The following is a 14,268-nucleotide window of genomic DNA, read 5'->3' as shown; positions in this document are numbered from 1 at the left end:
GTCTGTCTCACCATGTGGGTCACCTCCCTGGCTGGGGATCCAACTAGTGCAGTGGCTGTGGATTGCTTCATACTGCTGGGCTTTAACCCACTACACCACCAGGGAGGGCCCTAAATAATTGTTTTTTATTGTTACATTGGGTTATTTTCTATCTTAATTGTATTTTTTTTAAAGATTTATTTATGTATGTATACAGAACTGGGGTACAGGCCAGAGGCTCAGGGGCAGTGAGAGGCTTCACCAGAGACAGAGTGGGGAGCAGAACAGGCAGATCGACGAAGTACACTGCTGAGGGGAGCAGCGGGCTGGTCAGGAGAGGTCTGCCTGGCATGTGGTCCCTTCTGGGGCAGGCAGGAATCGAACTCATGCCAAAGTGGCTTTAGCTTCTCAGTGCTGTGCTTTAACCCGCTGCGCCACCAGGGAGGGCCAATTGTATTTTTTAAAAAACGTTTTAATTTTGGATGAAATCTAGTTTATTAGGATTTTTTTCTTTTCTGAATTTTGTTTCGTGTCCTACCCAAAGGTCCAAATCTATTAACTGTGTTTTCATCTTGAAGTTGTTTAGTTTTAGCTTTGATTTCAGGTTTGTAATCTATTCAAGTTTACTTTTTATATAAGACGTGTAGGTCATTTTTTCCTATCTAGATATTCAATTGTTTGGGCATCATTTGTTGAAAAAAACTAATGTTCCATTGAATTACTTTGTCACCTTTGATAAAATTAACTCGTATGTGTATATTTCTATTTCTGGAAGGTCTGTTCTTCCATTGCTTATACGTTGATGCGTACACCAATCTGGTATTTTCTTAATAACTGTAGTTTTATCATAAATCTTGAAATTGAGTGTGTAAATCCCACAGGTTCATTATTTTTCAAAATTGTTTTACCATTTCTATGTTTTCTACATTTTCGGATTACCTTGTCAATTCCTAATAAAGTCTGGTTGGATTTTGATTGATCTTACATTGCCTATTAATCAAGTTGTCTTCAGACCTTTTATAAACATTGAGTCTTTCAAACCATGGACATTTATTTCTTTAGGTTTTTTTAAATCTCTCTTAGTATTTGTAGTTTTCAGACCTTATTAATGTATTGCTAAATTTTCCCAAAGATTTTTCTTAATGGTATTAAATTAATTCAAATATATTTAAAATTTCAGTTTGTTGAGGCATATAAAAATACCACTCTTTTTTTTTTTTTGTCATAACAACTTTGTATCTGAAAACTTGCTAAATTGACTTACTAGTTTTTTTGTAGACTCCTTAGGACTTTCTATGTGTGTGATCAGATCATCTGCAAATAAAGAGTTTTATTTCTCCTTTTTTCAATCTTTATCCCTTTATTTTTCTTGAGTGTTGTATTAATTAGAACCTCTAATACCATTTTGAGTAAAAGTGATGCGAGCCATAGCCTTGTTCCTGATCTTAAGGGGAAATCAGTCTTTATGATAGTAACTGTAGATATTTCGGTAAATGCCACAGTTTAAATCACCTACCCAATTATGTGGAGACTTTTTTAGTATTTAATATGAAGGGTTTTTTTAATAGTTGTTTATTTTTACATCATTTTGTGCCTTTTCCCATCTCAGTTGTGTTCCCATCACCAAATCACCCTGTGCCATCACCATAGTTCGGTGCACTTCTCTCCCCCCACCGTTTTTGATCCCATTCCTCATTCCACCCCATAAAATGTCTTTGGTATATAGTTGCTTTTTATTATTTTTTTTTCTTCTCCCCTGGTGCTTTATACTGCTGCTATGAATGAAACCATTCTTTATTTTTACTTTTCTTTCTGGCTTATTTCTACTAAGCATGATCACTTAGAGCTCCATCCATGTTGCTGCAAAAGACATGTGTTTATTTTTTTTTTGGTTGCTGAGTAATATTCCATTGTGTATGTGTACATCTTTTTAATCCAGTCATCTACTTTTGGGGACTTGGGTTGTTTCCATGTCTTTCCAATTGTAAGTAAAGCAGCAATAAACATGGGGGTACTGGTGTCTTTTTGAATCAGTGTTTTTGGGTCTTCTGGGTAGATACCTAGGAGTGGCATTGTTGGGTCATAGGGAAGCTCCATTTTTAGCAGTTTGAGAAACCTCCAGTTTCTATAGTGGTTGTACTAGTTTGCATTCTCACCAGCAGTGCAGGAGAGTTCCTTTTTCTATGTGGAAACTTTTGTAATGAATGAGTGTTGAATTTTATCAAATGCATTTTCTGTATCTTTTGAGATGGTTGTGTTTTTTCTTTATTAATGTGACGGATTACACCAATGTTTGGTTGTTGAGGTAAACACTGGCTTCTTGGAATAAACATCACTTGGTTATGACATTATAACATTTTATATAGTGCTGGGTTTGACTTGCTAATATTTTGCTGAAGGTTTTTTTTTTTTAAATGTATTTATTTTCTTACATCGTGGATTATCTTTCAATAGTTACTGTTCCTCTTAGTGTGGCCCTTCTACCAGTAATCCACCCACCTACCACTGCCACCTTGCTGAAGGCTTTTGTATCATCATTTATGAGTGGTCTGTAGTTTGTATTTTTCTTAAGATTTTTTTTTTATGTTAGTGTAGACTAACATAACGTAATGAGTTGGAAAGTGTTATCTGTTTCCTCAAATAATTTATGCAAGATTGGTATTCTTTTTTTGTCCTTAGAATCTAAGAGAATTAAAGCATTTGAGATCCTCTGAGATATTTTAAATTATAAATTTTTTATAGGACTTATTTAATTACACATACAAGAACTGGGGTACAGGTCAGGGGTGCCGGGGTGAAGGTTTCACCAGAGACAGAGTGGAGAGCAGAACAGGTAGATTTACTGAATTACACTTCTGAGGGCAGCAGCTGGTGACACAGGAGAGGTCTGCTCACCGTATGTGGGTCAGCTCCCTGGTGGGGGATTGAACTCAGGCCATAGTAGTGATATCATTGAGACTTAACTCTGAGGCCACCAGGGAGGCTAGGAAATGCCTTTTTTAACGCAATATTCCTAGTTTGCTATTAATGATATATCTTTTCCAATGTTTACTTTTAATCTGTCTATATTTGAAGGTTGTTTTTTTGTTTTTTTTTTTTTTTTGCATTTCATATTTGCATTTCTTGTAGACTGTGAACAGTTTGGTCTGTCTTATTCTGACAATTTCAGCCTTTTAATTGGAATACTTCAACCATTTATACTTAATATAATTATGTAACTAACTCTTTAATTCAACAGACAGCACTACCATTGGGAAACATTGCTTGGATTTCTTTTACTAACTCTTCATCCAACAAACTTTCATCAGTATTAGTAGTGTAAGGTCTAATTAGTCCTTCAGCTAGTTTTTCATTATATTGAGTGAATGTGAGAAGGGCAAAGTCTTGTTTATTATGATGAAAGTAATTTAAAATTTATAGACCCCCAAGAAAGGTCTTGAGACCTCATTTTGCATACATCTCTAACTTGTCTGCTTCCAAGTAATTTTTTTATCTATGTACTAGACATGAATATTAAATTACTCAGATGTATTTGTCCTTAAAGACTATTGAGTTGCTATGAAAGATGGCTAAATTACCTTCAAATCAGCTGTTCCTTTGAGAATGGAGTGGACTAAGGTAGCTTTTATTTTGGAACAAAGTTAAAGTTCTATTTCTAAAGTTAATTGTCTTTCTGGGGTTTTTACTATGCACTGGGTGTTTACTGAATTCTCTCTTCTCTGGCTGGTTGGAATTCAAATGTATTCAAATGTGAGTTCCAGTAATTTTTCAGCTTATAGCTCTCAACTACAGACGTGTCTTGGAGATATTATGGGTTTGGTTCCAGACCACTGCAGTAAAGCAAATATTGTAATAAAGCAAGTCACATGAATTTTTTGGCTTCCTAGTACATGTGAAAGCCATGTTTATACTGTACTGTAGTCTGTTAAGTATACAATAGCTTGTCCCCAAAAATGTACACATCTTAATTAAATGCGACACAGACATGAAGTGAGCACATGCTGTTGAAAAAATGGTGCCAATAGTCATTATCAATGTCTGCTATGAACCTTCAGGGGTTTTTTTTGTTTGTTTTTTGTTGTTTTTTTTTTTTAATTATGAAGCACAGTTAATAAAAAGAAACACAGTAAAATGAGGTATGCCTGTATTTATTCTTTGCCAGGCCCCTTGGAGTCTCACTTTATATATGCACAACTTAGAATTCAGCCAGAAGACTAAAGGGAACCCCTGTGTAGGTTACTGAAGCTTTGTCTCGCTCTCGCTACTCTGCATCCACAAACTCCAGCCAACTCACCTCCCTGAATTCTGGTCTGTTCTCACCGGGACCACCATGTTCTCCTTGGATTCCCTACTCTACAGTGGGATCTACAGAATACCTCTGTGTGAGAGCAGGGTGATTACAAGGCTTATCTCGTTGCCTTTCTTTCAGGGATCATAGTCATGGTCTACCATGACTTATGTTTGAAAACAGTTTTGTTCATGTTGTTTTATGTTTAAAAGAGTTCGTGTGTTATCATTTCAGCATGAGTAGAGGCAGAGGTTAGACAACTAGTTTTAACTACTGTTTTCTGATAATTGCTTTGAAGTGTTTTTTATAAACAAACTAACCCCCCAATAGTTATTCTGTGTTTTTAGGATTTTTAAAAAATTGCTAAAAGAGTCATGAGACTTAAAACCCAAAAGGTACAAAAGAATATGCTGTTCAAGATTTGTCACCCTCATGGACCCCATTTACCCGTTGTTCTCACAAAAGGCAACTGCTGTTATATAAAGAACAACTTTCTAAGGCTGTATTCTTTTCTATTCTATAAAATATTCTGCATATATTCTACTTAATATTCTATTTGCTATACTTAATCTGGTTCCTTACTGAACAGTAATGAGTGTGCTGCTACAAATAATATATACAGATATAATGCCAATATTTCAGCTATACTTAGTGTCTTTGTTGGTAAACGTGTGATTTTATGATTTGTCCCACTTTTATGATGTCCACAATGAAAATCTTAAGCTGGATTTTCAAATGATAAGCTCTGAAGAAACTCTTAACAATATAATCAGTACTTTGTTTTGAATACTAAACTATAAAAATATATCAAGTATTAATCATCATCTGAGTACATATTACATATGTCACAATAATTTTTTATTCTTTCAGGCCATAATGCAACAGGGAGATACATCCATAAAACCCATCCTCCAAGTCATTGTGAGTACCTACCTGTATTTTATGTCAAACATTTTTAAACTTATGTATAATTATAAATTACATTTGATAAAGCATATACACATTTGTCTATTTTATTTTATTTTTATTTATATATGCATACAAGAACTCTGGGGCATAGGCCAGGAGGTGAGAACATTCACTAGAGACAGCGGGGAGCACAAGTAGATTGACTGAAATACACTGTGAGTGGGCCAGGAGAGGTCTGCCATACCATATGGGTCACCTCCCTGGCCCAGGATCAAACTCGTGCAGCAGTGGCTGTGGATAGCCTCATAGTGCTGTACTTTAACAAACCTTGTGTCATCAGGGAGTGCCCACATTTGTCAAATTTAGGAAATTGTCTCCATCATCACAAAAAAATAGTTCAGTTCATGCTGTAAACCCTGAGAGAGGAACCAAGCTTTCCCGCCCCAACATGTTAGCCAGAGGACCATCCCTGATGGCCCAGATGTTTAAAATGAGGCACTATGAAATTATCCACAGCCACTGCAGCACAAGATAAATCCCTGGCCAAAGAGGTGACCTATATGGCATGGCAGACCTCTCCTGGCCCACCTGCAGCTCCCCTCTGCAGGGTATTTCAGTCAATCTACCTGTTTTCCACTTTGTTTCTGGTGAATCCTCTCCCCCCCCACACCTCTGGCCTGTACCTCAGTTCTTGTATGCATAAGTAAATATTTCTTTTAAAAATGTTAGCCAGATTTAGACCTTCAGAGGTTCAGATTTGAGGCTTTCCTTTCCTGTTCTTCCCACAGTTGATGGATGCTCTGGTGCTGCATATCCTTACAACCTTCTTGTCTTCCTGTCTGTAGGTTTGGGTTGATTAAATCTGCCTTACATTTGGTCTTCAGAGAGACTTATCTAAAATGAACTTACCAGAAAGTATGTGTCAGAAGTAGGTATAAGATAATGGAAAAGAAAAGACCTATTATAACCCAGTAAAATTTTATCTAGTAAAAAATAAGTAAAATGAATTTGTCTGCTTCAAATTCTTCATTAATCCTACTAATTTAAGGAGTCCTCAAATTTTAGTGGGAATTTAAGAAGTCAGTGGAAGCAGAATCCTAAAACATACCTGCAGATTCTGAGTCAGTAAACCTGGTGGTGACCTTGTTACTCTAATAGTAACTTCCAGTCATTTACTTTTTTAAGATTTATTTATGCACACAAGAGCTGTGGTATAGGCCAGATATGTGGAGAGGTAGGCCAGAGACAGCGCGGGGAACAGAACAGGCAGATATACTGAAATACAGTGCTGAGGGGAGCAGTGGGCCAGACAGGCGAGGTCTGCTGAGCCATTGGATCAGCTCCTTGGCTGGGGATGGAACTTGTGCTGCAGTGACTGCGGACAGCCTGATAATGCTGAGACTTCTTGCTATTTGTCTTATGGTGCTCTTTACCTATTTTACTTCTTTCAGAGAGCTATCTAGTTTCTTTAAGTTGGTATAAGTTTTTTGACTGTATCCCTAGGTCATCATGTCTATACCTTTTCTCATCTTCCTGTCTTTCTCTATTGTAAATCTCTTTAGGGTAAGGTTTTTTTTTCTTTTTTGTATTTTTACCATGTTTCCTACACAGCTCCTGCCATGTATTAGGCACCTTGTTATATGTTATTTTAAAATAGATTTTCAACTAATTTGAATAGGGGAGAGAGAATGAAAGAGTATTGACAGTTTGTTTTATGCTTATCTGTAGAGTACTTGATAATGTTAGTGGGGAGATGGTGGTGGGAGAATCATCAAAGCCAATTTTCTTTTCTTTTTTTTTTTTTTTAAGATTTATTTATTTGTGCATACAGAACTGGGGTACAGGCCAGAGGCTCAGGGGCGGCGAGAGGCTTCATCAGAGACAGAGTGGGGAGCAGAACAGGCAGACTGTCGAAGTACACTGCTGAGGGGAGCAGCGGGCGGGTCAGGAGAGGTCTGCCACGCCATGTGGTCACCTCCGGGGCAGGCGGGAATCGAACTCATGCGGAAGCGGCTTTAGATTCTCAGTGCTGGGCTTTAACCCGCTGCGCCACCAGGGAGGGCCGCCAATTTTCTTTTATTTGGATTTAGGTGTCAAGAGTGAGCAGAAAGTGAAGTTTGTGTTGAATTAAATGGCAAACCCACTCTCCTGCTACTTAGGCTTGCTTATCCTTAGGGACTGGGCACATAACCTAGTTAATGACTAAAATTTTCTATTCCTAGAACATTCGTCCTATTACTACAGGGAATAGTCCACCCCGTTATCGACTGCTTATGAGTGATGGATTGAACACTCTATCCTGTAAGTATGGTATAAAATTCCAGGAATTTGTACTAAATAATAAAAGCACACCCAACACTTTGCAGTAATCTGGGGTCATTCCAGAAATATTCATTTGCTTCACTATGCACTTGATTGAGACAGTTGCAGCTGGCAGAGAGTTTTCTAACAGTAGACTGAATCTAGTGGAAAGCTGCCACTTGGCTTAGTTAATTATCTCTAACTGGTGCTCTGTTTTCTTTGATTAATTTCCCTTAGGATGATACTGACATTTAGTGAATAGGATGGGTTAGCTATCTTATACTTCCCTTTTTGAGGTTTTGGTTCTGTGTTGGAAATTTAACATGGGAGGAGGAAAAGAGTATAAAAAGCGTTTGCCCTCTCTAGTCATAATGTGAAAAGATGTAGAAAAGAGTTAGTCATTGTCTTGAAATCTGAATGATGGAAAAAATTATTTGGGCGCTTTAAGAAATAAGTAACATTCAGAGTAGCAGTAGGTGTTTAATGCATCTCAAATTATACCCTTTTATTTTTTTTTAACTAAGCAGTATAACTGGTTTCAATTGTGGGAACATATTTAAGGCATTACTTTTCTTTGCAAGCACAGGTGTGATCAACTTTTGAATTGTTCTGACTGAAATGTTTTGGAGACTAAAGTAATCTCTGCTTTTCAGCTTTCATGTTGGCAACACAGTTGAACCCTCTTGTTGAGCAAGAAAAATTATCTAGCAACTGTATTTGCCAGATTAACCGATTTATTGTTAACACTTTGAAAGATGGAAGGTATGTGGTGTTTTTGTTTTCTGTTTTAATGTGGTATAGATTGGAACTAATTTTAGATGTCAGGATATAATTAGAAACCAAAAAAGGGGATGATGAGCATTCAATTAAGAATTGACAGTTGTTAAATTCTGAACTCAAGTGACAAAAACATGGCACTAAAGGGAGAGAACTGTAGAAACAAACTGGAGATTTCAGAGCAGGAGATTAAAGCTGAATACAGAACTCTCCTTACTCTAATCTCAGGACACTTTTTAAGATTCTCAAGGTACCTGTTTTCAGTCAGAGGCACTTATTAGAGCAAAAAATGCAATTAATAATGTTATGCTGTCCTTTACGATTTTGAATCTTTTCCTGGTAAATACTTTGTTGAGTACTTCCAAGATGCCACATGCTAAAGATAAAATAGTGAACAGAAATATTAATTCCCTCATGAGGAACCCTTGCTAAAATAATAAGATTTTAGTTGGGGAGAGTCTTTACATTCAATTTTTCTTCCAGGGTTTTTATTTTCAATTACAAGTAGCCAAAAAAAAAAAGAATTATGGTAAAGATTTTCATCTTAATAAGGGTATATAAATGTATGTTATTATCTATCTGTGCTTGTCTAAGTAACTGTGTACTTGATAGATCACTATTCTTTTAACTTAACTTTTTGTTGCTGATTTGGATTTGATAGAGATAGCATATAGTTTTGGAATTCATTTTTTTTTTTAAGATTTATTTATTTATGCATACAGAACTGGGGTATAGGCCAGAGGCACAGGGGCGGCTAGAGGCTTCACCAGAGACAGAGTGGGGAGCAGAACAGGCAGATCGACCAAGTATATCTGAGGGGAGCAGTGGGCAGGTCAGGAGAAGTCTGCCACACTATGTGGTCACCTCCGGGGCAGGCGGGAATTGAACTCATGCTGAAGTGGCTTTAGCTTCTTAGTGCTGTGCTTTAACCCGCTGCACCACCAGGAAGAGCCGGAATTCTTTTTTAATTTAATTGGAGTTTATTCTCTATGTTTTTTCCCTAAATTTTGTTAACTACTATATTCTTGCTTGTTTCTCTTTTCCTGTCTTGGATAGTTTAATTTTCTTCCCCTAAATTGATTTGGAAGTTGTTCACTTTACATTTTCTTTGTTTACACATACATATTTAAAAATCTATATTTGAGTTATATTCTAAAATAGATTAATATTTTAACCATCTCCCCAAGTAAAATAAAGGTCTTAAAGTGATCTGTTCTCATTGTCTTAGTTCAACTTTGTGGGTTTTTTTTTTTTTTAAGATTTATTTATTTATGCAAGTTACCCATAGTTTACCTCACCTTTGCCTCTTTTATCACATTCTTTTCTCCTTAGTCCAATTTATGCTTTCCTGAAGAACATCTTCTGACTGTTCTTTTAAGGGAACTTATGCATGGTAAAAATCTCTATCTAAAAATTTAGATCTATATATTTAAATTGTGTTCATTTAAATATTGATTGTAACAGCAGAGTTGAAAACAACCCAAATGTTCATGAATAGGGGAATGGTTAAATAAATTATGAGCATATACACACTTTGGATTATTATGTAGTAGTTTAAAAATTTAATTAGATCTAAATGTATATTTATTTGTTTGTTTTAAAAAGCTTTTTTTTTTTTTTATTTAAGATTATTTATTTATGCAAACAGAACTGAGGTACAGGCCAGAGGCGCAGGGGTGGTGAGAGGATTCACCAGAGATAGAGTGGGGAGCAGAACAGGCAGATTAATGAAGTACACTGCTGAGGGGAGCAGTAGTGGGTGAGGCAGGAGAGGTCTGCTATGCCATATGGGTCAGCTCCCTGGCTAGGGATCCAGCTGGTGCTGAAGTGTCTATGACTAGCTTTGTAGTGCTATGCTTAACCTTGTACCACCAGGGAGGACCCAAATGTATATTTAATGACATGTAAATAATGCCATTTGTTACTATTCAGTGACAAAAACAAGCTACAGAATAACTTCATTAATGCTTTCCTTTTTCCTTTTTTTTTTTTTTTTTTTTGGCGGTAACATTGGTTCATAACAATAATGTGAACTAAAACCGTGCTATCACACCTCAGATGCATGTCCTCAAACCAAGGCAACTATAGTCTTCCACCATAGTGCATTGTTCCCTCCCTCACTGTTCCTCTACCATTTTTATCCTTAGCCTCAAACCCATAATCTTTTTTCTAGGATGTGTTACTCGTTTGATATAATCCTTTTGTTTCTGTTATTTACATGTAAGTGATACCATTCAGTGTTGATCTTTTTTCTTCTGATTTACTTTGTTTAGCATTATCCTCTCCAATGTCATGCATGCCACAAATGGCAGACGCGCATCTTTTTCAGGGCTGAGTAGTAATCCATTGTATATAAATAACATCTTCTTAATCTACTGCCAAATCTTAGATTATTAAATAATAGGTTGCAACCTGTTGAGTAAAATAGGGCCTTATTAATCCATATTAAATAAATGACTTCGTGGGGGAACAGAAAGCTTTTTCTTACAGTAGAATGTTATGTAACAAATGTAGAAGAAATGAAGGAATTAGAAAATCACCATTTTGCAGCCAGTAATAATTCATATAGGAAACATCAATAGATGTTATATAAGTTTCTTGTGACTGCTATACAAATTACCACAAGCTTGGTAGTTTATTTATTAAGATTTACCAATAATGTATAACTAGAAGTTGTGTGGTACCTGGATAGGATGCATTGAGAACACAACATCATTATTGTTATATTCTTCCCAAAGATACCTAGTCTGTATTCAGTCATGAGAAAACCTTGGGTAGAGTTAGGGGCATTCTGCAAAATAACTGGCCTCTCATTTTCAAATCTCAATTATGAAAATAAAAGACTAAGAAATTGTTCCAGATTGAAAGAGCCTAGAAAGTCATGGTAATTAAATAGAACAAGTGATCCCTGGACCAGATCTTTTAGAATATCTTTGAGACAGTGATGAAATTTGAATGGGTCCCACAGCTTAGAATTCTTCAAGTTTAATGACTGAAGTCAGGCTTTGTCTCTGTTGATTGTCTCACCCCCATATATGGCATGCCTTTTCATTCTGTAGGTTCCATTCTTTCTTTTTAAGGAAATTTTTCTGTTATTCCTTTATGCTGTTTTCTACTTGAGTTCCAGTTTTTACTGATGCTGAGAATAACATTGTTCTCCATGGATGTCTTTAGTTTGCTTTAGAATTGGTTTTTCTTTCTTTCTTTTTTTATAGATTGACTTCCTCAGGATTTTCCAGCATAATAATTTAGTTTTTAGCTTTTTTAGTTCCATTTCTTAATGTTTATAGTTTAAATGTTAAATATATAATGGTGTTACTTTTGTTCTCAGTTTGATTTTTGTTTTACTGAATTCTTAGTCTTCAGAATTTTTTTTTTTCAAATCACTCTTGGGAAGTATTTCCTTTCTTGGCTTATCTTTTATTCTAGACTGAATTCTTTGTCTCTGCCTTCTTCATTTTTATAGAGTGCTGTGTTTTACATTGTTGTTGTGTCCCCTCTCTTTTTTCTCTTGCTCATGTTTAATGTGAGCAGACCTGTCCAGATTTAATTTTCATTCTGACATAGTCTAGGCACATCTCCTTGCCAACCTTACCACTGGGGACCTCTTATCTTCTATTCCAGGCTACCTTTGAATGATGCTTTCTGCCGACTTTTCTGTTCTCTAGGGATGATTGTAAGAGAATGTGGCACACCTTGCTATGATTTGAGTACATTTTCTCCAGTCGGGGACAGAATGGGCTTTGCGTTAATATGCCACCTCTGCACAGTGGCCTGCCTGTATTCTTCCTACCTCTGCTAAGAATCTGTATGCATATGCTTGAGTTTACTCTTTGCCTTTTTGATGGTCATTGAGATTTATTCTAAACAAGCTGTTGGCAGTCATCCTTGTATATTTGTTTATGTCTTCGTGCTGTTATTTCTGAACATTAGGTTGCTGGAGTTGTGAGGTCAAGGAATATCTGTTGGGCAATACATACCAATTAATACATTTGTGAATGTTGCATAAAATTGTCTGGAATAGGCAAACCCACAGAAACAGAATTAATTTACTGATTCCTAGGATGGGGGTGGGGGTGGAGGAGAAATGTATACTAGGCACAGAGTTTTAATTCTGAATATACTGACAACCATTTAATTAATTATACATTCAGGGCTCTCCCTGGTGGCACAACAGGTTAAAGCACTACATTATGAAGCTCTCTGAAGCCACTGCAGCACAAGTTCCATCCCTGGCCAGGGAGGTGACCCACATAGTGTGGCAGACCTCTCCTGACCCACCTGCTGTTCCCCTCAGCAGTGTATTTCAGTGGCTCTGCCTGTTCTGCTCCCCATTCTGATTCTGGTGAATCCTCTCACCCCTCCCCCCACACCTCTGGCCTGTACCCCAGTTCTGTAAGCATAAATAAATCTTTTAAAAAATTATACATCCAGAATCTGAATGATAGCTCAATAAATGTATTATTAGGGGGGAAAAGTACTTGGTTCCACTTAACACTGTCACCGTATGGATCATACTCATTTTAAAAAATGCTAATTATCATTTAGAATTTTTATTAGTCTATCTATGGTGTTTCATGGTATGATATTGAGGAAAATTAGTTGTTGCTTTAAGATTGATTTATTTATGCATACAGAATGAAGTATAGGCCAGAGGTGCAGGGGAAGTGAGAGGATTCACCAGAGACAGAGCCGAACAGGCAGATCGCTTAAGTACCTGCTGATGGAAGCACTGGGCGAGACAGGAGCAGTCTGCTGTGCCATATGGGCCACCTCTCTGGCCAGGGATTGAATTCGTGCTGAGTTGGCTGGCTCAGTGCTGTGCTTTAACTAGTTGTGCTCCCAGGCAGAACCTGAGAAAAAGTAGTTCTTGAGATACTTCTGTAGACTTTAGTTCATCTGAGGTTTATTTTTACATAGGCTATAAAGGAGGGATAATTTTTTCAAAATGGAGAGCACCAATTATGAAGGACCTTCAGCCCCCAATAAGGAGTTTAGATTTTATTGAGTATGATGGAAACCATTAGGTTTTAAGCTGACAGTGGTTTCCAAAAGTTTATGCTGGTGGTTGTGCGGAGGACTGGTGGTTGGTGGCAGAAGTAGGTATGGAGAGTATTGGTTTTCCATTTTCTGAATCTTTTTTGTGTCTGCCATCTTTTCCATTGACCTGTTTCATTTGTCAGAACTATAAAGGTTCTGTATTTTATTTATTTTTACATATTTGTGCATATAAGAACTGGGATACAGGCCAGAGGTGTGGGGATTCACCAAAGACAGTAGGGAACAGAACAGGCAGATCTGCAGAAATACACTGCTGAGGGGAGTAGCGATGAGACAGGAGGTCTGCTGCGCCATGTGGGTCAGCTCTTTGGAAGGGTGTTGAACTTGTACTCTGATGGCTGGCAAAAGCTTGATGAGGACATTCCTGTTTTTCTTCTTTGTTGAGATATAATTCACAGAGCATAAAAACTCAGCCATTTAAAGTGTAAAACAGGGGCCCCCCTTGTGGCACAAGGGGTTAAAGCACAGCACTGTGAATTATCCACAACCACTGCAGCATGAGTTCACTTCCTAGGCAGGACCCATATGACGTGGTAGACCTCTCCTAGACCACCTGCTTCTCCCCTCAGCAGGGTATTTCAGTCACTTCTGCCCTCCACTCTGTTTCCGGTGAATCCTCTCACCCTTCACACCTCTGGCCTGTACCCCAGTTCTTGTATTCATGAATAAATCAATCTTTTTTTTTTTTAAGTGTAAAATAATTTTGTATGTTCAGTTATATGATTACTTTTAGAATTTTTATCATTTCAAAAATGACCTCTGTATCCTTTAGCTATCATCTCAGCCTCCATCCTCCCCAGCCCTAGGCAACCTCTAATTTACTTTCTGTTTCTGTAGATTTGCCTATTGTAAACATTTCATACAAATGAAATATAATATGTGGTCCTTTGTGACTGTCCTCTTAGCATATTGCCTTCAAAGTTTACCCATGTTGCAGCACGTGTCAGTACTTT

The 14,268-nt window shown here is 37.1% G+C and overlaps 1 protein-coding gene across 1 annotated transcript in view; it reads left to right on the top strand.

Annotated features, from left to right (window-relative positions):
- Nucleotides 1–14,268, top strand: part of RPA1 (replication protein A1, 70kDa) — a 42,175-nt gene that overhangs the window by 2,453 nt on the left and 25,454 nt on the right. Inside the window, exons 2-4 of the mRNA XM_012726638.1 lie at nucleotides 5,138–5,188; nucleotides 7,399–7,477; nucleotides 8,131–8,239. Coding sequence (XP_012582092.1) covers nucleotides 5,138–5,188; nucleotides 7,399–7,477; nucleotides 8,131–8,239 — 239 coding nt within the window. The remainder of the gene's footprint in view (nucleotides 1–5,137; nucleotides 5,189–7,398; nucleotides 7,478–8,130; nucleotides 8,240–14,268) is intronic.

This window comes from Condylura cristata, unplaced genomic scaffold (assembly GCF_000260355.1).
Source record: "Condylura cristata isolate star-nosed mole 26May11 unplaced genomic scaffold, ConCri1.0 scaffold00017, whole genome shotgun sequence".
NCBI classification, from domain to species: domain Eukaryota; kingdom Metazoa; phylum Chordata; class Mammalia; order Eulipotyphla; family Talpidae; genus Condylura; species Condylura cristata.
This window is presented reverse-complemented; position numbering and strand designations above follow the sequence as displayed.